This window comes from Dermochelys coriacea, chromosome 16 (genome assembly GCF_009764565.3).
Source record: "Dermochelys coriacea isolate rDerCor1 chromosome 16, rDerCor1.pri.v4, whole genome shotgun sequence".
NCBI classification, from domain to species: Eukaryota; Metazoa; Chordata; order Testudines; family Dermochelyidae; genus Dermochelys; species Dermochelys coriacea.
In genome coordinates, this window is record NC_050083.1 from 3,918,888 (window position 1) to 3,940,549 (window position 21,662).

Below are 21,662 nucleotides of genomic sequence, written 5' to 3' on the forward strand. Positions count from 1 at the left end.
ACACAGCGTCTGAAAGTCCTTAAGTTAGAACAGAGAAATGAAGGCTAAGGTATAGTCTATTCTGGTCAGCCCAGAGCACCAGCATAGCTACAGTGACCCCCATGTTCAGACTCTTGAGCCCCTCAGTTTGACCTCCTTGGTCAGTTTACTGGTGAGAGGCCCAACTCCTTCCAGAAACCAATCTTTTATACCCCCACCTTACACCTCCCAGTCCCCTCTAACCTCCCTTTTTTGTCCTGTGACTACAGAGGTGCTAACTGATCACTTCACCTTGAATCATCTCTTACAATATGTTAACTACTTATGCTAAATAATCTGTTCCACTTTTTATTTAGCTGTGACTCTCCTGAGTTGCATCCAATGAAGTGAGCTGTAGCTCATGAAAGCTTATGCTCAAATAAATTTGTTAGTCTCTAAGGTGCCACAAGTACTCCTTTTCTTTTTGCGAATACAGACTAACACGGCTGCTACTCTGAAACCTCTCTTGAGTACCTTTCACAGACCTGAAGAAGAGCTCTGTGTAAATCGGAAACCTTGTCTCTTTCACCAACAGAAGCTGGTCCAACAAAAGATACTACCTTTGTCTTGCTAATAAGAAGTAAGAGCTTACCTCGGCTACCAAATTAGGCTATGTCTACGCTACAAGTCATGTCAGCATAATTTATGTCAATTCACCTCACCCCCAGCGACATAAATTCCTGTACAGACACTGCTATGTAAGCAGGCCAACATAGCTTCTGCAGTGCAGAGGGGCTGGAGTAGTTAAGTGGTGGGGAGAACTCTCTCTTAACCCTAACCCTAGATGTAAATAACTGCCATTTTGCCTACCTGCTCCCTATGAGTTTTGGAGAGGAGCTAGCACTGAAGTTCAAGATTGCAGCCGAGGAGACTGCACCAGGACTATTGCTGGGCTATAAGTGGGTTACCAGCATTATTTTACTCTTTAGTTCCAAAATCAATAATATTTCATATTTTGATATTGTCTGGGGGCTTTTTGTGTAGATTGTGAGGAAATGCAAAATGTGGCTTTAAACAGAAATGCAGCTGCAACTTTTACTTTAAATCTTTCCATAATTTATACTGATTAAGCTCATGGAGGGGGAGGGGCAGCTGTATTATTCACTGGTCACCTCAGGTGTGCCACTCTTCAAGGGAAAAAAGAAAAGGAGTACTTGTGGCACCTTAGAGACTAACAAATTTATTTGAGCATAATGCATCCGATTAAGTGAGCAGAAGCTCACAAAAACTTATGCTCAAATTAATTTGTTAGTCTCTAAGGTGCCACAAGTACTCCTTTTCTTTTTCCGAATACAGATTAACACAGCTGCTACTCTGAAACCTGTCTTTAAGGGAAGTTATGTACTACTGATATTCTTCCCCAAGAGCTCTCACTTGAGATGTCCCACAAGACAGAAGGCAATGGCAAAGGGCCTGCAGACACCACCCAGAAGCTTCTTGGGGGTGGTGAACTCTGCTTCATGAAAACATTATAAAAAGTTGTTCAAACTTGCTTTTTAAATGCCCTGCCCCTCAGACTTCTCACACAACAGGTAGTTTTAAAGCTGCTTTTCAGATTCCACCATTAGAATCTGGATTTGGGGATGATTATGAAATGAGATAATAAATTATTTCCATAAATATTCAGGTAGAACTCCCAAGTTCTGCAAATTGAGGCCCCTGATAGTCAAACCTGAACAGAGTTACATTGCAAATTGGGAAGGGGGGAGAACAACCGGCTTCCCCTGGAGCTGCCATCCATGAACCCTGGAAATGAATGTGCCAGAGGGCTGTGGCTCCCAGGGAAGAGCAGAGCCCAAAGATGACACTTTTTCGGAGGCACAGCCACATTTCTGGCCTTAAGGTTGGGAGCCCACACATGATTAGCTGCCAGTCCTGCACTATCCCACGTTTCTTTTGGCACATGCCAATTTCAGGTCCTCTCTCCATCCTGCTTGGAGGAGGTTGGCAAATGGGCACCAAATCCCTACCAGCAACAGCGCTGGGAGGCTCCTGGGGAAATTGCTGCTTTCTGTGGTTTTCAAAAAAGTAGTCCCTGATTTTTTTTTATTTATTTGTTTCTCGGCGCTCAGATGAACCCACCCCTGCTTTCCTCCCACCGAAAAATAATCCTCTGAATTTCTGAAAGTGCCGGTACTGGGAGCCTGCTGCGTGGGGACCCCCTGCCGCTGGGTCCTGAGGCTGGGCTCAGAGTCAAGCACCTTGCGAAGTTGGAGCTGATCTTCCCGAAGGTGGCCTGGGCAGCAGCGAGCTGCCCAGGGGCTGAGGGTGCCAAGCCCGGGGCAGTGCCAGGGGCCCTAGCGCGGCCGGCTGCGGCGGCGCCCTGGGCTGGGCATGGAGGGGCGGAGAGGGCAGAGCCCCGGGTCCTGCAGCGCTCAGCTCGGTCAGACTCAGCCCCCTGCTCCGGCTGCTGCTTGATCTCAATGTGCTGAGGCTGGAGCTGCCCCCAGAGCTGCTGTGATGGCGGCAGCGCGGGCTCCGCACCGGGACTCGCCCTGCCCGCAGCAGCGCCCTTGCTGAAGGCGGCGGCGGCGGCCCGGGGGAAGGGGGGCTGCAGCAGCCCGGCGAGCCGCCCACCCGCGCCGCGGGCATCGCCCCCGCTCGCGTCCCTCCAGTCCCCGCAGGGCGGAAAGGCGGCGGCGGCGGCGGCGGCGGCATTGTGAAGCGCGCAGCGGCTCGCAGGCCCGGGAGCAGCGGGGCTCGCTCCCGCCCGAGCCCGATGAGCCAGCCGGACAGCAGCGCCCCGGAGCCGGCGGCGGCGCCGGGAGAGCAGGTAAGGGGCGGCCGGCGCGGGGGGCGCCCGCAAGGCGCGGGCGGCCGCGGGGCTCGGCGCGGGGCGCCCGGCTCTGCCCGCCGCCCGGCCCTGGCCAGCGCCGGGAACAAAGCGGCGCCGAGCAGCCATGTCAGCTCGGACCGCCGATGCAACAGCCCGCGAAGCGCCCCGAGCGGGGCCCCCGCCGCCCCCGGCCCCGGCCCCCGCCCCGCTCGGCCCCCCGACTCCCCGCTTTTAGGCCCTTTCTCTTTCTCAGGGTTGTCTTTTTTTTTTTTTTTTTTTTTTTTTTTCTAATTTTTCCTCCAAACGGTAGTTTTTTTCCATTAAAACGGCGCCACCTAGGGGAGACTATTTCGTAAATAAAAAGAAATTAAAATTGAAAAAAGAGGAAATATTTGCTATTTCTTATTTTTTTAAAAGTTCGAATTGCAAGAATTTGCTGGGGATTTGAGGGCAGAGGTGTTTTGCATATTCATAACCCAGCTAATTGGCTGGGCTAGGCTCGTAGGAACAAATTTTGTGTTTTTGAAGCAAAGCCCTGTTAATATGTAAATGAAAATTAAGCTGGAATTTGGACGAATTCAGGTTTTTTTCCTCTTTTGGAAGAAAATATTATTGGAAAACAGCGACTGCTTGAGAATGAATCTAATTTAAGTTTTAGACAAGCATATATCAATCAACTGCAATAAAATATTACTTTGGGGAAAGTAGGAGAATTGCTGTTATGAAGCAATTATGAATTGTGCTTCATTGTAATTTTGAACTTGCTCTCATGGTGTGGCAGGGTTGATTTTGGTGTTTTGTAATATTTAAAGTTAGTTGTCTTAAATAAGGAAGAAATAAAGAGAAAATACAGAAATTTTTCTGTGGACACACCCAAATTTTTTTTTTTTTTTTTTTTGGTGATTTTGGATTTCATGCAAAACTGCTTTTAAACAATAAGGTTCCACACACAGATCAGAAAAACACGAGGGAAAGCAAAATTAAGAGTAGAATATCAGTTTTGGTTTTGAATTTCTTGGTTTTTCTGATGGATTGTCCTGGTATAATTAAAACATAGTTTCCACTCATTTAATTTCCTGCTTCTTCTTTTGTAAAGAGAAAAAATTTCCATAGTAGGTTTTTTACATACATACTGAAACTACTGTAGATACTGTGGATCATATAAATGTAGTATTACATAGATTTATTGTAAAATCTGCTTTGGTAATACAAATTTGCATAATTCACATTATTATGAACAAAATTAACTGTAGATTTGAATATTTTAATTTTTAATAAAACTAAAGTAGCTAAAAAGGGCGCTGCCATGATATTTTCCATAACTTTAAAAATCCTTTTCACCTCTCACTGTTTATAATCCTTCTGGAATTTGAGATTGAAACCTTTCCATAATTAATGTTTCTCATAGTGTTGTGCGCGCATTTTGTTGTTATAAGGTTGCCTGCAAGTAGTGGACTACACACACTGGTTTGTTATTGTAGGGTTGCCCTTGAATACTGGACTGTTGGTATTAATCTTTTTAAAATAAACAACAAAAAAGCACTGACACTTTCATTGTTTCAATAAAAGCACATATAAATGATATACATGGCCTTTGCATACAAAAGAGAGTGTGGAAGATTAGGTCAACATTTGAGTCTTACCAACCTTGACACAGCCTCCTCTCTAAAATGGGGACAAAATAGCAAGATGGCTGGCTCCACAGCTGCAGCATTTAATTTGAAAAGAACATTTTTGAATTTTGAACACAAGTTTCTGCAACTTGTGCTTCCACACTCCAATAACTTAAATTTAGCCCGCCCCCCTTAAATTAAATTTCAATCTGGAATGAGTTTTTCTGAAATGAATTTTCAAATTTGAATTTAACCCCCTAAAATGTGTTTGGTGTTCTGATTGTTTCACTGTTACTTGATATTCACTTGAAATTAAAGTCTGGACTTCCTGATAAATGCAGGGAGAAGGATCTATTTTTCACCCTGTTCTCATTTATTGGGTTGATGGAAAGACTTGCAAAGCAGGAAAAGTGTTGGGTGGAGGAGAAAATATTCAGAAATACAACTTTATATTTTTACTTTTGCATTTATCTCCAGAAAAAAGACCCACCCTCTTCCTGAATTTTTTTCAGTAAGTATAGAACAAAGTACCATAGTCATTAACAAATAGTGGCACAAACACACTGGAGTGTCACATGTGGTAGAAATTATACACAGTGCATTAAATTGGATTAAACAATCCTCGTCAATATTTTGTTCATGGTTTCATTCAAAAGCCTTAAAGGTGATGGCTTTTCCAAACTCATATCCTGCAAGAATTCTTTTAATTGAACTGCACACTATAACTTCAGCTTAGTCTAAGAGTATTCCAAAATATTTTTGAAGATACATGAATTTAATACTTTTTTCCAAGTGGAGATTTTTTGACGCTTCTCTTTTTTTCCCCCCTGCTCTGCCGAGCCCCACATCCCCACCCTAAAATCTTGGGAGAAGCCCTGATGATTGGTGTATATTAGGCCGGGGATGTAATAAATTGATCGCTACATTATTTTGATTATGAATAGTGGCATATATTCAATTACAGTACATAAGAGGTTCTGTTGCCTTGTGTTTTACATGTATGTCTTAGAAGTTTATAATGATCAAAAATATAAGACTTGAAGTTTCAAGTCCTATATTTTTGATCTCTACATGTACTAAACTGCTAATTTAAAATATGTGTGGCCCATTTCCTTTGCAGAGATTGAAAATGCAATAGCACTAGATTGCAACTTGTGGGGATTCCATTGTACTGTAGATGTGTGTACTGTAACCTTTACAACCTTTAACTGTGTGCCTGTGGGTTTCCTTTAAACAATGGCTTCCATTGTATCTTTCGCTGGTGGCGAAAGCTATAGTTTAGGTTATACTAGAATTTTCAACCTTAACCTTTTTTCATATGCTCTTACATTCTTGAGAAAACCTTCTTGGCTGAAATTTCAAAGGGAACTTTTTTTCTGGAAATTTGAGCAATATTTGTTTGCCTATTTTTGAGTTATGTAACAGTGGAAAAGAAAAGAAACTGCTGTAAATAGATTTCAAAACCTAATTTTTGTAGCATAAATTACAGAAAGACTGTACTTTGGAAGTGGAAATTTTCCAGGAACCTAGTCCTCAGTCGGGGGGGGGGGGGGGACGGGACAAATAAATAAAATAATGGCATGTTAAATGATAAATAATTTTTGCAGAAGCACAGTATGAAATTTAATTATTACATTATTTCTAGTATTATAGAATAATTTAAATACATAATATTTTCCTAATATATTTGGTTATATAGGTGTACTTTCACTGCTGTGGTGACGTTTAATTAAATTTTTGATTATGCAAGTGTGTCAGTGAAATCAATAGAAACTAGTGTTTTAAAAGATTTTCCTTTTTTTTAACTTAATGTAAGTTTTTGTATTATTTAGGATACAGTCTTTGGACCCAATTCTAGAAGTCCTCGGCATGTAGAATGCTCACTGAAGTCATTGGAAGCTGTGCACGTAGAGGGGTTTGCAGGATTGGGCCTTTCAATCCTTAAATGTCAATAAATTCCAAAGTAAGGGTTCTCGCAGTAACCATACTTCCCTCATATGGTGTACATAGGACTCAATACTGCCATTATATTAATACATATAGATCCTCTTGGATTCAACTGGAATAGTGTGGGCATATTTTTAAGATAGGGCGATTGCATAGGCCCCAATCCTACAGATATTTATGCATGTGTTTAACTTTATGTATGCAAATATTCCTGTTGGCTTCAGTGAGACTACTCGGATTCATAGATTCTGTGGCCAGAAAGGACCATTGTGATCATCTGATTTGGCCTCTTGTATATTACAGACCACAGAACTTCCTCAAAAATAATTCCTAGAACAGATCTTTAGAAGAACACCCAATCTCTTGATTTAAATATTGTCAGTGATGGAGAATCCACCACTATCCATGGTAGATTGTTCCATGATTAATTACTATCACTGTTAAAAATTTATGCCTTTTTTTCAAGTCTGAATTTGTCTAGCTTCAACATCCAGAATTGTGTTAAACCTTTCTCTGCCAGAGTGAAGAGCTCATTATTAAATATTTGTTCCCCATGTAGTTACTTATAGACTGTAATCAAGTCACCGCGTATCCAGCTTGTTGTTAAACTAACTAGATTGAGCTCTTTGAGTCTATTAATATGAGGCATGTTTTCTACTCCTTTAATCATTCTTGTTGATCTTCTCTGAATCCTCTACAATTTATCAATATCCTTTTTGAATTGTGAGCACTAGAACTGGATGCAGTATTCCAGCAGTGGTCGCACCAGTGCCAAATACAGGGTAAAATAAACTCTCTACTCCTGCCTGAGATTCCCCTGTTGATGCACCCAAGGATTGCATTAGCCCTTTTGGCCACAGTGTTGCACTGGGAGCTCACATTCAGCAGATTATCCACCCCCAGACCTCCCTCTCCTCCCCCCTCCCCCAAAAAAACCCCCAAAACCAAAACAACCCACCCCCAATCATTTTTTATAGAGCCACTGCTTCCCTATCCTGCCAGTATGGCCTACATTCTTTGTTCCTAGATGTACACATTTACATTTAGCCATATTAGAACACACATTGTTTGCTTATGCCCAGTTTATCAAGCAATTCAGATCTTTCTGGCTCAGTGATCTGTCCTCATTGTTATTTACCACTCGCTCAAATTTTGTGTCATTTGAGAATTTTATCAGTGTTGGGTTTGTTTTCTTCGAGGTCATTGATAAAAATGCAAAATAGTGTAGGGTCAAGAACCAATCCCTGCAGCAATCCTCTGGAAACACATCCATTCGATTACGGTTACCCGTTTATAATTCTATTTTGAGACTAGCAGCTAGCCTGATTTTAATCCATTTAATGTGTGCCATGTTAATTTTATATCTTTCTAGTTTTTTAATCAAACTGTCATGTGGTACCAATTCAAATGCCTTATAAAAGCCTAAGAGTATTACATCAACACTATTATCTTTATCAACCAAACTTGTAAGACTCATAAAAAATATCAAGTTAGATTGACAGGATCTATTTTCCATAAACCTATGTTGATTGTTATTAATTATATTACCGTCCTTTAATTCTTTATTAATCAAGTCCAATATCAGCCACTCCATTATCTTGCCTGGGATCGATGTCAGACTGGCAGGCCTATAATTACCCGGGTCATACTGCTTACCCTTTTTAAATATTAGCACAACATTAATTTTCTTCCAGTCTTTCGGAACTTACTCCAAGTGCCAAGAGTTATTGAAAATAAAATCCAGTTCTTTTAAAACTCTTGGATGCAAGTTATCCAGACCTGCCGATTTAAAAATGTCAGACTTTTTAATAGGGTTAGAATTCAAAATGACCTTGACGAATTGGTCTGAAATCAACAGGATGAAATTCAATGAATACAAGTGCAAAGTAGTGCACTTAGGAAGGAAAAATTAAATGTACAAATACAAAATGGGGAATAAGTGGCTAGGCAGTAATACTGCTGAAAAGGATCTGGGGATTATAGTGGATCAGAAATTGAATATGTGCCAGTGCTGATCAGGCCTCAGCTGGAGTACTGTGTCCAGTTGTGGGCATCATACTTTGGGAAAGATGTGGATTAACTGGAGAGAGTCCAGAGGAGAGCAAGAAAATTATACAAGGTTTAGAAAACCTGACCCATGAGGAGAGGTTAAAAAAAACTTGGCATGTTTAGCCTTGAGAAAAGACGAGTGATGGGGTATTTGATAAATCTTCAAATATGTTAAGGGCTGTTATAAAGAAGACAGTGATCAATTGTTCTCGATGTCCACTGAAGGTAGGACAAGAAGTAATGTGCTTAATCTGCGGCAAGGGAGATTTAGGTTAGATATTAGGAAAAAGTTTCTGATGATAAGGATAGTTAAGCACTGGAATAGGTTTCCAAGGGAGGCATGGAATCCCTATCAGTGGAGGTTTTTAGAAACAGAATAGACAAACACCTGTCCGATGGTCTAGGTTTACTTGGTGCTGCCTTAGTACAGGGGCTGGATTAGATGACCTCCTGAGGTCCGTTCCAGCTCTACATTTCTATGAATCTGTGATTCTATAATGCAAAGTGTGCTGGGACCTGAAAAGAAAAAACATGATACCTGCACTAAAGATCTTAAAATCTAAAGCTCTGGTCCTGTAATTAGTAACTTATGGATGTGTAGTTATTCACACATAAAGTCATATTTATATTAATGAGCCTCTCTGAGAGTGACTGTTTATAGGTCAGGCCTTTAGTAAAGACATAAAAATTATCATAAAAAGATGGGAATTTGGGCGATGGAGGAGGATGAGAGAATGAATAATATTTGTTATGAATGTCATCTGATGGGCTTGGGGTCGTTTTTTAATCATGTGAAGAAGTTTTGGCTAGTATGAGGTATTATCTTTTATGTTTCTTAAAATTCTGAGTAATTGAAACTAATCTTAATGTTACAATAATTTAAAAATGTTGTACTACTGAATATGTCCATAGTGAACTGGTTCAATCATACTGCATTTTTGGGAAGAAGTTTCTGATTTTTAATATTTTATGGATTAATTGCTAATAATCTGCCTCCTTTTTGTTTTAGATTTGTTTCTTGAGTGTCTCTTGATTATTTTGTACTATGTGATGCCAATTTAGTGGTTAACTAGAATGGAAAGTTCATCTGGATGTGCTGACTTTATACTAACAAACATTGATTTGTTGGGGGTAAGGGAATAGAAATGAATGAGGCTGTTTATCATGTACAGTATGTGAGTGATAACCCTTTTGGAATAAGATATCCTTGTTCCTTCCATTGATGGGGAAACTGATTTCCTGGCCCTTTAGCCAATCAGATGGGAATTGGATTTTTCAGCCATAACACAAGTAAAGGGGAGACAAAGACAACAGAAGCAGCCAGTTTGCATGAGTTGCATGGTAAAGGTTTTGATTATGCCTCTTCTAAGCAGGGTACAGATGACTTACATTTACCTAGTCGAGGCATTGATAAGAACATGAGTGGAATAAAGTTACAGTAGGAAGTAAGGGAGTCAAAAAGGATTTAAGATTTTATGTTGCTGTAGCTCATGAAAGCTTATGCTCAAATTAATTTGTTAGTCTCTAAGGTGCCACAAGTACTCCTTTTCCTTTTGCAAATACAGTTAAGGCTGCTACTCTGTAACCTGTTCAAATAATGGAGTTGTTCAACACTGGAAAATAATTGGTCTTATTTTATCCCACAGTTTCTCAATGTAAGTAATGGGGTTATATGACTTGATGGGGAACTTTTGTGGGCTGCTCATTTTGTTCCAGGACTGAGCAATCCAGGACAACAGCTGCTTTTCTATGGGGGGAAAAGGAAGGAGACCATCCCTAACCCAGTCTGTTATCTAAGGAAGCCTGGAGTGAGCCTGTAGTACTGTATTTCTGTATTTAGGTGAGTCAGATGAGATACCACCTTCACTGGACACATGCACGATGTGTAATGGCTTTCTGGCATCTTTGACTGTTCATAAAGGAGCTCTTGAGGAAGGATTAAAGGAGGACACCCAGTCAGTGCCTTTTAGAAAGGTTGGAGTGTTGGGGAAAAGGGACTATTTCTGAAGTGGGGTGGGTAGTGATAGCACTAGGCACGTGCTGCAGACCTGTGAAATACAAATCATAAGGGATGGAGCAGAGAATGAGATCCTTCCGGATGGTCCTGTTTAATTATTGTATATGTTGCTAGTCGGTGCATTGTAATTATGTATGTAGCTAATTAGGTATACAATCGTTTCTCATCTTTTAGCGTTAGTATGAGACTCACCTATTTGACCAGGTTTTTCATAAGTGTTAGATCACTTTCCCCTATCATTGTCAGTATAGGGGTATTGGAACAATTTATATGTACATTGGAATGCGTTACCTAGGGAGGTGGTGGAATCTCCTTCCTTTGAAGTTTTTAAGGTCAGGCTTGACAAAGCCCTGGCTGGGATGATTTAGTTGGGGATTGGTCCTGCTTTGAGCAGGGGGTTGGATGAGATACCTCCTGAGGTCCCTTCCAACTCTGATATTCTATGGTATAGTGGGAGTGCTGAGAGCCATTGAACCAAACTGTAAACCCTGTATATAATGGAAACCGCTTCAAGCCAGGGCATGCGGCAGCCCCCCCCCCCAACACCCCTAGTACCAGCACTTATGTGTCAGTATGCTCTGTATCTCTGTCCTGTTACAATCTTGGACTTAACCTCACATGCTGAATAGTCCTATTAACTTCTGTGGAATGATCCACAGTGTGTAAAGTTGAGCACATATGTAAGTCTTTAGTTTGGAGTGGATTTAGAGTTACTGGGACTCCATACACAGGAATTGTTTTGCTAGAATCTGAATTGGGTACACAGATACTATACTGATGGCTCCATATAAGTTCCTGTAATATAAATAATAGTATGTTTTTCTATTGTATATCTATATATGTATATCTAAATATATATGGAAGCACCCAGGTAGGCTTATGATTGACCTAACAAGTTATTTGCTTTTTAATTGATTGGTTGTCTCCTCATGATTTCCAAAGTTAATGTTAGGTTTCAGAGTAGCAGCCGTGTTAGTCTGTATTCGCAAAAAGAAAAGGAGTATTTGTGGCACCTTAGAGACTAACCAATTTATTTGAGCATAAGCTTTCGTGAGCTACAGCTCACTTCATCGGATGCATTTGGTGGAAAATACAGTGGGGAGATTTATATACACACACAGAGAACATGAAACAATGGGTTTGATCATACACACTGTAAGGAGAGTGATCACTTAAGATGAGCCATCACCAGCAGCGGGGGTGGGGGAAAGGAGGAAAACCTTTCATGGTGACAAGCAAGGTAGGCTATTTCCAGCAGTTAACAAGATCATCTGAGGAACAGTGGGGGGTGGGGTGGGGGGGAGAAATAACATGGGGAAATAGTTTTACTTTGTGTAATGACTCATCCATTCCCAGTCTCTATTCAAGCCTAAGTTAATTGTATCCAGTTTGCAAATTAATTCCAATTCAGCAGTCTCTCATTGGAGTCTGTTTTTGAAGTTTTTTTGTTGAAGGATAGCCACTCTTAGGTCTGTAATCGAGTGACCAGAGAGATTGAAGTGTTCTCCAACTGGTTTTTGAATGTTATAATTCTTGACGTCTGATTTGTGTCCATTCATTCTTTTACGTAGAGACTGTCCAGTTTGACCAATGTACATGGCAGAGGGGCATTGCTGGCACATGATGGCATATATCACATTGGTAGATGCGCAGGTGAACGAGCCTCTGATAGTGTGGCTGATGTGATTAGGCCCTATGATGGTGTCCCCTGAATAGATATGTGGACAGAGTTGGCAAAGTTAATGTTGTAAGACATGGGGGAAAATATATCTTCTCTCATACACATTTGAGGAGTATATGGAATGGAGTTGCTCACTGTATGACAGGGAAGTGTATGATGGGCTAAATAAAGAGGTGAAGTATAAAGGCCAGGAAAGTTGATTTGGTTTAACATAGGGTGTGAATTTAAAGCCCTCTGTTGATGCTCTTATTTTGGAATAAACTGCCTTATTTTGAATCATTTTAATTCAATTTGGAAGTGGATTAAGCTCATTCAGAATAAGGGACTCTTATTCTGGAATAAAAGCATCCATAGAAGGAGCTAATCATGAATGACTCCCTGTGTAGACAAGCCCTAAGTTAGAACCTTTGTTAGAACCAGGGTATGTCTTCACTGCAAAAAGAAAAAGGTGTGTTCCTAATTCAGGTCAACACATAAATAGCAGCGAAGACGTGGCAACTCAAGTTTGGGTTCCTCGCTCAAGTTCAACTTGCTTTGTCCCCTCTCCTAATTTTTTTATCCAAGTTAGACAATGTGGGTTAGCTTACCCAAGTTGAGATAATACTTTTTTTGTTTTTGTTTTGTTAACAGTTAAGATGTCCCATATGTTGGTCTAATTTACCCTCTGAAGATCCTTCAGCTTCTGTCTCCTCTGGGTGTAAGGGCTTGTCTAGAAAAATAGTGTACAGCAAGCTGAGGTATGAATCTTCAGTGTGCTGTGCTAGCTGTCCGCATGGACCCTGCTTTCAAGCACGAAGCACCAAGTTCCTGGGTGTGCATTAACCTGCATTTGGTGAAAACTCACTGGGGAACTTCTAGTGCGCAATAGGAAGCTTCACACTATCAGTTGCTGTGTGGCAAGCTAGGGTGCTTTAGAATTACATCTCAGCTTGCTGCACACTCACTGTTCATCTAGAAAATCCTTGTATTATGCTGATTTAGACTTTTTTTTTTTCAATGTCTGATTGCCAGAAGCTGGGAGTGGACGACAGGATTGGTCACTCAGTGATTGCCTGTTCTTTTTATTCCCTCTGAATGATCTGGCATTGGCCACTGTCAGAAGACAGGATACTGGGCTAGATGGACCATTGGTCTGACCCAGTATGGCTGTTCTTATCATGGGACAAAAGTTTGGGGAGAATGCAGCCTAACCTTTACAAACTTGTTAATGATCTTGAGTTAATTGGCAATCAGTTAATGAGGTAAAAACGGTAGTGTAGAAAAACCATTACACATTGGTGAAGTGGATGTGGTCAAAGGAGTCTCAGGCCAGGTCTAGACTAGAAACTTTTGCTGGTATAGCAATCTCTATAGGGGTTTGGTTTTTTTTCCTCCCAAAATTTCTGTATCAGCAAAAGTCCTTTTAAGGTTAGACTAAGGCTTGGTTATTTGAAGTGTCGTAATTTACCCCACTGCAAATTGTTGTATCACATCAGAATTTGGCCCAGTATAATGTGAAATTAAAATCTATATCTGAGCCTGAAAAATGACTGGATATTTTAAATATCCTTATACTGGGTTTACAAGGGATAGAGGAAAATAAAGCATTGTGAATAGGCGATGGAAGCTATTAGATCTGCAGAGAAATGTTGTTATAAATATTTGGGATGGCATAGCAGAGAGTCTGGACATATAAATGAAGAACAATGATAAAGGTAGCCAGGGGATTCTGGGATCTTTCTCCAACTGCCCTGAAGGCCTACAGCAAGTAGATCTGGAAATCTCAAGTAGATCCGGAAGTCTCTTTTCAGACAAACGAGGTGTGTGTATGTGTATGTGTGTGTGAACAGATAGATGGATAAAAGCTACAGCTTTTATCATGTGAGATTTTAGTATCTCAGCTAGTGACTGAGAACTGTTCAAAGAGTAAGAGGGAAGAAGGTTCTTTGAGGTAGAGCAGGTTTTTCCTTAAACAGTTTGCTGAGCACCTTCTATAATCAAAAGCTGTTGATAAAACAGATTTAAAATTTTTATTAAAGTTAATGTTTAAAATCAAATTTACACAAGTTAAGAGGCAAGGTACTGTACATCTGGGGTCGGGCTTGGGTTATGGGGGATTGCAAGTATCGGATACAAGGTTCACAAGGTACATACATATCACTTAACCAGCATATATCCAGATTGGGGTGTGGGAGTTTTTAAAGCGTCAGTGGATAAATGGTCTCGGGTATGTACCCATGCAGTGTATTAAGAGTCCAAGTCAGTATTGGTGTAGAGAATAAGTACGTGGGTGGGGTGCGTCCCTCGGTTCGTCAGGGAAGGAAGTGGGTTATTTCCCTGATCGGTGTTCTCGGTTACTTGACCTGGTACTACAATATGAGATTGTCCTGATAGCGGGGGTCATAAAACCATATTTTCAGGCATGGTTTGTAAAGTATGCTCTAAAAAATATCATTGGCTCAAATTTAGATTCAGCCTGTGAGGAAATTAAAAAAAAAAATCCTTATTGGCTTATTTTTTGCTTAATGGTTATGTGTACGCACACTCCCGTATCTTAAAAAAATGAATTTGTTTTAAAAATAAATGTTTTAAAGTTCCTTCAAATAGGCATTTTAAAATTATTTGGGTCTAATATGTTAAGTTCTGTTTATTAAAAAAAATCATTATTAATGGAAATACTTTATTAATTTTTTAAATCACAAGTTTATTAAACCTCCTCTTTCAAAGCTTTGAAACCAAAATCAACAGCATTCTATTAGTGCATGAGAAGTAGTAAGGGAAACTGAGGTAAAAACAGAAATGAAATTCATAGATTCATAGATACTATTAAGGTCAGAAGGGACCATCATGATCATCTAGTCTGACCTCCTGCACAACGCAGGCCACAGAATCTCACCCACCCATTCCTGCGATAACCTCTCACCTATGTCTGAGCTATTGAAGTCCTCAAATCATGGTTTAAAGACTTCAAGGTGCAGAGAATCCTCCAGCAAGTGACCCGTGCCCCATGCTACAGAGGAAGGCAAAAAACCCCCTGGGCCTCTTCCAATCTGCCCCGGAGGAAAATTCCTTCCTGACCCCAAATATGGCGATCAGCTGAACCCTAAGCATATGGGCAAGACTCACCAGCCAGATACCCAGGAAAGAATTCTCTGTAGTAACTCAGATCCCACCCATCTAACATCCCATCACAGGCCATTGGGCTTATTTACGATGAATATTTAAAGATCAATTAATTGCCAAAATCACATTATCCCATCATACCATCTCCTCCATAAACTTATTGAGTTTAATCTTGAAGCCAGATAGGTCTTTTGCCCCCGCTGCTTCCCTTGGAAGGCTATTCCAGAACTTCACTCCTCTGATGGTTAGAAACCTTCATCTAATTTCAAGTCTAAACTTCCCGATGGCCAGTTTATATCCATTTTGTTCTTGTGTCCACAAGGTACTGGGCTTAAATAATTCTTCTCCCTCTCCGGTGTTTATCCCTCTGATGTATTTATAGAGAGCAATCATATCTCCCCTCAATCTTCTTTTGGTTAGGCTAAACAAGCCAAGCTCCTTGAGTCTCCTTTCATAAGACAGGTTTTCCATTCCTCGGACCATACTAGTAGCTCTTCCTGTACCTGTTCCAGTTTGAATTCATCCTTCTTAAACATGGGAGATCAGAACTGCACACAGTATGCCAGGTGAGGTCTCACCAGTGCCTTGTATAATGGTACTAACACCTCCTTATCTCTACTGGAAATGCCTCGCCTGATGCATCCCAAGACTGCTTTAGCTTTTTTCACGGCCATATCACATTGGCGGCTCATAGTCATCCTATGATCAACCAATACTCGAAGGTCCTTCTCCTCCTCCGTTACTTCTAATTGATGTGTCCCTATCTTATAACTAAAATTCTTGTTATTAATCCCTAAATGCATGACCTTAAACTTCTCACTATTAAATTTCATCTTATTACTATTACTCCAGTTTACAAGGTCATCCAGATCTTCCTGTATGATATCTCGGTCTCTCTCTAAATTGGCAATATCTCCCAGCTTTGTATCATCCGCAAACTTTATTAGCACACTCCCACTTTTTGTGCCGAGGTCAGTAATAAAAAGATTAAATAAGATTAGTCCCAAAACCGATCCCTGAGGAACTCCACTGCTAACCTCCCTCCAGCCTCACAGTTCACATTTCAGTATGACCCGCTGTCGTCTCCAAAATAAATAAACAAAAATAAATCTGAGACTAAGGTTTTTGATTTCAAAAGGGCAGACTTTCAAAAATTAAGGAAATTAGTTAGGGAAGTGGATTGGACTGAAGAATTTATGGATCTAAAGGTAGAGGAGGCCTGGGATTACTTTAAATCAAAGCTGCAGAAGCTATTGGAAGCCTGCATCCCAAGAAAGGGGGAAAAAATTCATAGGCAGGAGTTGTAGACCAAGCTGGATGACTAAGCATCTCAGAGAGGTGATTAAGAAAAAGCAGAAAGCCTACAGGGAGTGGAAGATGGGAGGGATCAGCAAGGAAAGCTACCTTATTGAGGTCAGAATATGTAGGGATAAAGTGAGACAGGCTAAAAGTCGAGTCAAGTTGGACCTTGCAAAGGGAATTAAAACCAATAGTAAAAGGTTCTATAGCCATATAAATAAGAAGAAAACTAAGAAAGAAGAAGTGGGGCCGCTAAACACTGAGGATGGAGTGGAGGTTAAGGATAATCTAGGCTTGGCCCAATATCTAAACAAATACTTTGCCTCAGTCTTTAATAAGGCTAATGAGGATCTTAGGGCTAATGGTAGCATGACAAATGGGAATGAGGATATGGAGGTAGACATTGCCATATCTGAGGTAGAAGCGAAACTCAAACAGTTTAATGGGATTAAATCGGGGGGCCCAGATTATCTTCATCCAAGAATATTAAAGGAATTGGCACATGAAATTGCAAGCCCATTAGCAAAAATTTTTAATGAATCTGTAAACTCAGGGGTTGTACTGTATGACTGGAGAATTGCCAACATAGTTCCTATTTTTAAGAAAGGAAAAAACGTGATCCGGGTAACTACAGGCCAGTTAGTTTGACATCTGTAGTATGCAAGGTCTTGGAAAAAATTTTGAAGGAGAAAGTAGTTAAGGACATTGAAGTCAATGGTAAATGGGACAAAATACAACATGGTTTTACAAAAGGTAGATCGTGCCAAACCAACCTGATCCCCTTCTTTGAGAAGGTAACAGATTTTTTAGACAAAGGAAACGCAGTGGATCTAATTTACTTAGATTTCAGTAAGGCGGTGCCACATGGGGAATTATTAGTTAAATTAGAAAATATGGGGATCAATATGGAAATTGAAAGGTGGATTAGGAATTGGTTAAAAGGGAGACTACAGTGGGTCCTACTGAAAGGTGAACTGATAGGCTGGAGGGAGGTTACCAGTGGAGTTCCTCAGGGATCGGTTTTGGGACCAGTCTTATATTTAAATGAAATTGATTAGCTTACTTTCAGTGTCTAACAATAATAAATGGTGAAAAGTAAACTAGGGACTGAACCTACAGACATTAAACCTATGAAATCTCCTTTTGAAGTCAGAGCTTAAAGTTAAGTGCCTGCCTACAGGTTTGCAGGATTTTTTCTCTTTGAATTAGATTTAATAATCTAAAGCAGTGGTTCTCAAACTTTTTCATGGTGTCACCCCCTTTGGGTGGGGGAGGGAGTTTCAGAATGAGCTTGCCCTGCCGTGGTGGCTCTTGTCCTGCAAGGCTGGCTGGGCTCAGCTCCTTGGTCCTGACATTGCGACATGGCCCCTGGCACACAGGGTTGTGTTAGATTGCCACTCAGGTTTGGCCTGCCCCTCCTGAATTGGGGGAAGGCTGAGCCAAATGTAGCGAGTGGCACTGTGACTCCACGCATATGCCAGGAGCGAGGACCCAATGGCCAGAGTGGGGGAGCTGAGTGCAGCCAGCCCTGCGGGATAGAAGCTGCTTCAACGGGGACATATCCTGACTTCCTTGCATTTTCTTTCTTCCCCTCTTTTTTTCCAACATCTCATGATCCCCTGGGGGTTGTGACCCACAGTTTGGGAAACACTGATTTTAGGTTTCAGAGTAGCAGCCGTGTTAGTCTGTATTCGCAAAAAGAAAAGGAGTACTTGTGGCACCTGAAAGAATAACAAATTTATTTGAGCATAGGCTTTCGTGAGCTACAGCTCACTTCATCCGATGCATTCGGTGGAAAAAAAGATGTGATTTTAGGTGTGGATATAGTGAAGTTACTTTTATTGATTATCATCTTAATGCCTCTTCAGTAGGTATTAGTTATTTGGCTTTTTTGAGGGGGGAATGAAACTCTATAGCGGGGCGGGCAAACTTTTTGGCCTGAGGGCTGCATCAAGTTTCAGATATTATATGGAGGGCCGGTTAGGGGAGGCTGTGCCCAACCCCCGCCCCCATCCAACCCCCCCTGCTTCTCGCCCCCTGACAGCCCAGCTGGGACCCCTGTCCAATCCACCCGCCCTGCTGTCTGTCCCCTGACTGCCCCCAGACCCTCCGCCCCAACTGCCTTCCGCCATCCCATCCAACCCCCCCCCCCTTTCCTGACTGCGCCCCCAGGGACCTCTGCCCCATCCAACACCCCTGGTCCCTGACCACCCCTGGAACCTCTGCCCCGACTGCCCCCCACCACCCCATCCAACCTTTTCTTTCCTTCCTGACTGGCCCCCAGGACCCCTGCCCAATCCAACCACCCTTTCTCCCTATCCGCCCCCGGAACCCCTGCCCTCTGACTGCCCCGACCCCTATCCACACCCCCGCCCACTGACCACCACCCAGAACTCCCCTGCCCTTTATCCAACCCCCCCGCTCCCTGCCCCCAGGAGCTCGCAGCCCTGCTGCCCAGAGCATTGCACCAGCGGCACAGTGAGCTGAGGCTGCGGGAGAGGGGGGACAGCGCGGGAGGTGCCGGGGGCTAGCCTCCCGGGCCAGGAGCTCAGGGGCTGGGTAGAACGGTCCCGCTGGCCGGATGTGGCCCGCAGGCCATGGTTTGCTCACCACTGCCCTAGAGTAACCATTCCTTTAATCCAAAAGACACATTACGGTGATTTCTCATCTAAATAACATATGTTGTTTAGTGCCATGTGTGTGGACTACACAGCATTTTTTTTTTAAAGTGTGTGAATCTGCCTTGGTAGTTTATAGCTCAGAAACTAAAAAAGTTGAAGCCTGATGCTTTTTAGTCTATAGTTTGCAAATCATTCATTTTTTTCTGTTTGTGACTTTCAGCTGACAAGTGAGTGGTGAAAGTTTAATCTGGCAGTGAGGAACTGGCCAGACCTCAGAGTAACAAGTTGGTGCTGTTATCCTGTGAGCCCACCCTGTTAGCAGGTGTCATTGATGCTGCTGAGAGATGTTAAAGCAGATTCTGCAGACTCAATTGGTTAGATAATGAGCCACCTCCCCCAGATATGAGAGGTGGTGGGAGTGGCTCTAGCATCTAGAGAATGAGTTTGAACTGAACAGTCCTGCATTAGGAATCCTAGAAGCAACCTAGAAATCTTGGGATGAACTTTGATCTGTTGTCAATAATTTCTTTGTTAAAAAGTGTAACCATAAAGAAGGTTTGTGTTTTGACATTTTAAGTAATGTTTGTACTGTGTTTTAGAGCCAGTTAAGATAGGCACCTACTCCCATTTTGTGATGACAAAGCAGAACATTTTAACTTTGGTGGTGGTTTTACATTTTTCTGATGTATGTACCATTAGTTTGCAAGATCTACTAAGTTCAGCTTTTTAATGATATTGATAATTGTAATTCTGTGCTCCTCACACTCTCATTGCAAACATTGTGGTGTTTCATAGATTCATAGATACTAAGGTCAGAAGGGACCATTCTGATCATCTAGTCTGACCTCCTGCACAGCGCAGGCCACAGAATCTCACCCACCCACTCCTATGAAAAACCTCACCCATGTCTGAGCTATTGAAGTCCTAAAATCATGGTTTAAAGACTTCAAGGAGCAGAGAAGCCTCCCTCAAGTCACCCATGCCCCATGCTACAGAGGAAGGCGAAAAACCTCCAGGGCCTCTCCAATCTGCCCTGGAGGAAAATTCCTTCCCGACCCCAAATATGGCAATCAGCTAAACCCTGAGCATATGGGCAAGATTCACCAGCCAGATACTACTATTTCAGTAATCAGTTACAAAAGATTCATATCCCAGTAATTATTTTAAATCACACACAATTTCTGTAGGTCGCCACATTCACAACCAAAGAAATTGTGTTCATAAGGTCAAAATATAGCCAAAGGACTTTGTTTCAGGGTTGAAATCAATTAATGGATGGTATGAATGTAAGGATACGATTTGTACTACTAAAGGTAGACTTCCAGAAAGCCTGAAAGATGGTGTTACATAAGTCTGTTGGAACATATTTAGTAGAAATAAAGAATGTTGTCTTTCATAAAAGTCTGGGAAAAAATTACAAGAATAAATAAGGCCCTGATCCTGATCACTTATGCATATTCTTAAATTCTTAAAAAAATTAATGCTATTACCTTTAATTATATCCTGTTATTAATTGATATGTCTATTTTTGGGGGAAAATAGATTTACTGAAGAGGTATATGTTGGTTATCTTAGTGACTTTTGTACATAACAGTTAGATTGTGAATATTGGTTTGTATGAAGCTTGTGTTTCTCTCATTTTAGAGAAAATTCTGTGACCTCCCCATTCCAGCATAAACACTAAAATATTTGTGATTGTAATTCATTATGTAATATTCAAATTGTATAATGTGCAATGTTCCTGACTACAGCAAGCAGACATATGTCTAAATTGAACAGATTAACTTAATTAAATATATATGTAGGAGCTGAAAGTCATAAAGTTCTAGCAGAAAAAATGCGATTACCATCCATGAAGCCAGGAAGGAATTTTCCATTTGTATCTGACTTTCCCTTATAGGTATCTTGGTCTTTGATACTTTAAATCATTTGTTGTCTTCCCTGGGCATTCACTTAGGTCCCAATCCTGCAAAGATTTATGCAAGTGCTTATCTTCACACATGAGTAGCTCCATTTGAAGTCAGTGGAATTGCTCACAAGGCATACATTTAAGAATATACTTACTTCTTTGCAGGAATAGCATCTTGCGTGAAGACAGTATTAATTTGAGTATAATATAATTTTAGAATTGTAATGCCAGTATAAAAAGTTTACTTTTTCCAAGCAAATGCATAGATTCCTTTTGTATATTTCATATTTGACTGACTGTCAAGTGTTAGGCTACAGTTTTTTCCAAGACACGTAATCTTTGCACTTTATAACATATTGCAAGAGGTGCATTGGTATTTTTAAAAAAAGAAAATTAGTAAACAAAAATTGTAGGTAGACTCTATTGGTAGATGCTTTCAACGTTAAGTATACTGACTTCTAGGATAATACATTTTACTTTCTGTTCTGCCAAAGTTTTCTGACCAACTCTAAAGACTGCACAGATTATGATTTTCTTTATAGTATGAACAATGATTTAGTCTGCTTTGTTTGACAGAAGTTGAATCAATTTCATTTACATAATGATAAAAGTTTACCTTTTAAGAATACC

At 41.1% G+C, this 21,662-nt stretch overlaps 1 protein-coding gene across 24 annotated transcripts in view; it reads left to right on the forward strand.

Annotated features, from left to right (window-relative positions):
* The first annotated feature begins 2,496 nt into the window (after positions 1–2,496).
* Positions 2,497–21,662, forward strand: part of ZNF618 (zinc finger protein 618) — a 325,372-nt gene continuing 306,206 nt past the window's right edge. For 8 of the 24 annotated variants that reach the window (XM_038374098.2, XM_038374109.2, XM_038374103.2 and 5 more), the window contains exon 1: positions 2,502–2,791. In XM_038374098.2, coding sequence (XP_038230026.1) covers positions 2,738–2,791 — 54 coding nt within the window. In that variant the 5' untranslated portion in view covers positions 2,502–2,737. Of the gene's footprint in view, positions 2,792–21,662 lie in introns of all 24 variants that reach the window. The other 16 variants (XM_038374097.2, XM_038374106.2, XM_038374112.2 and 13 more) reach the window with 5 other exon arrangements.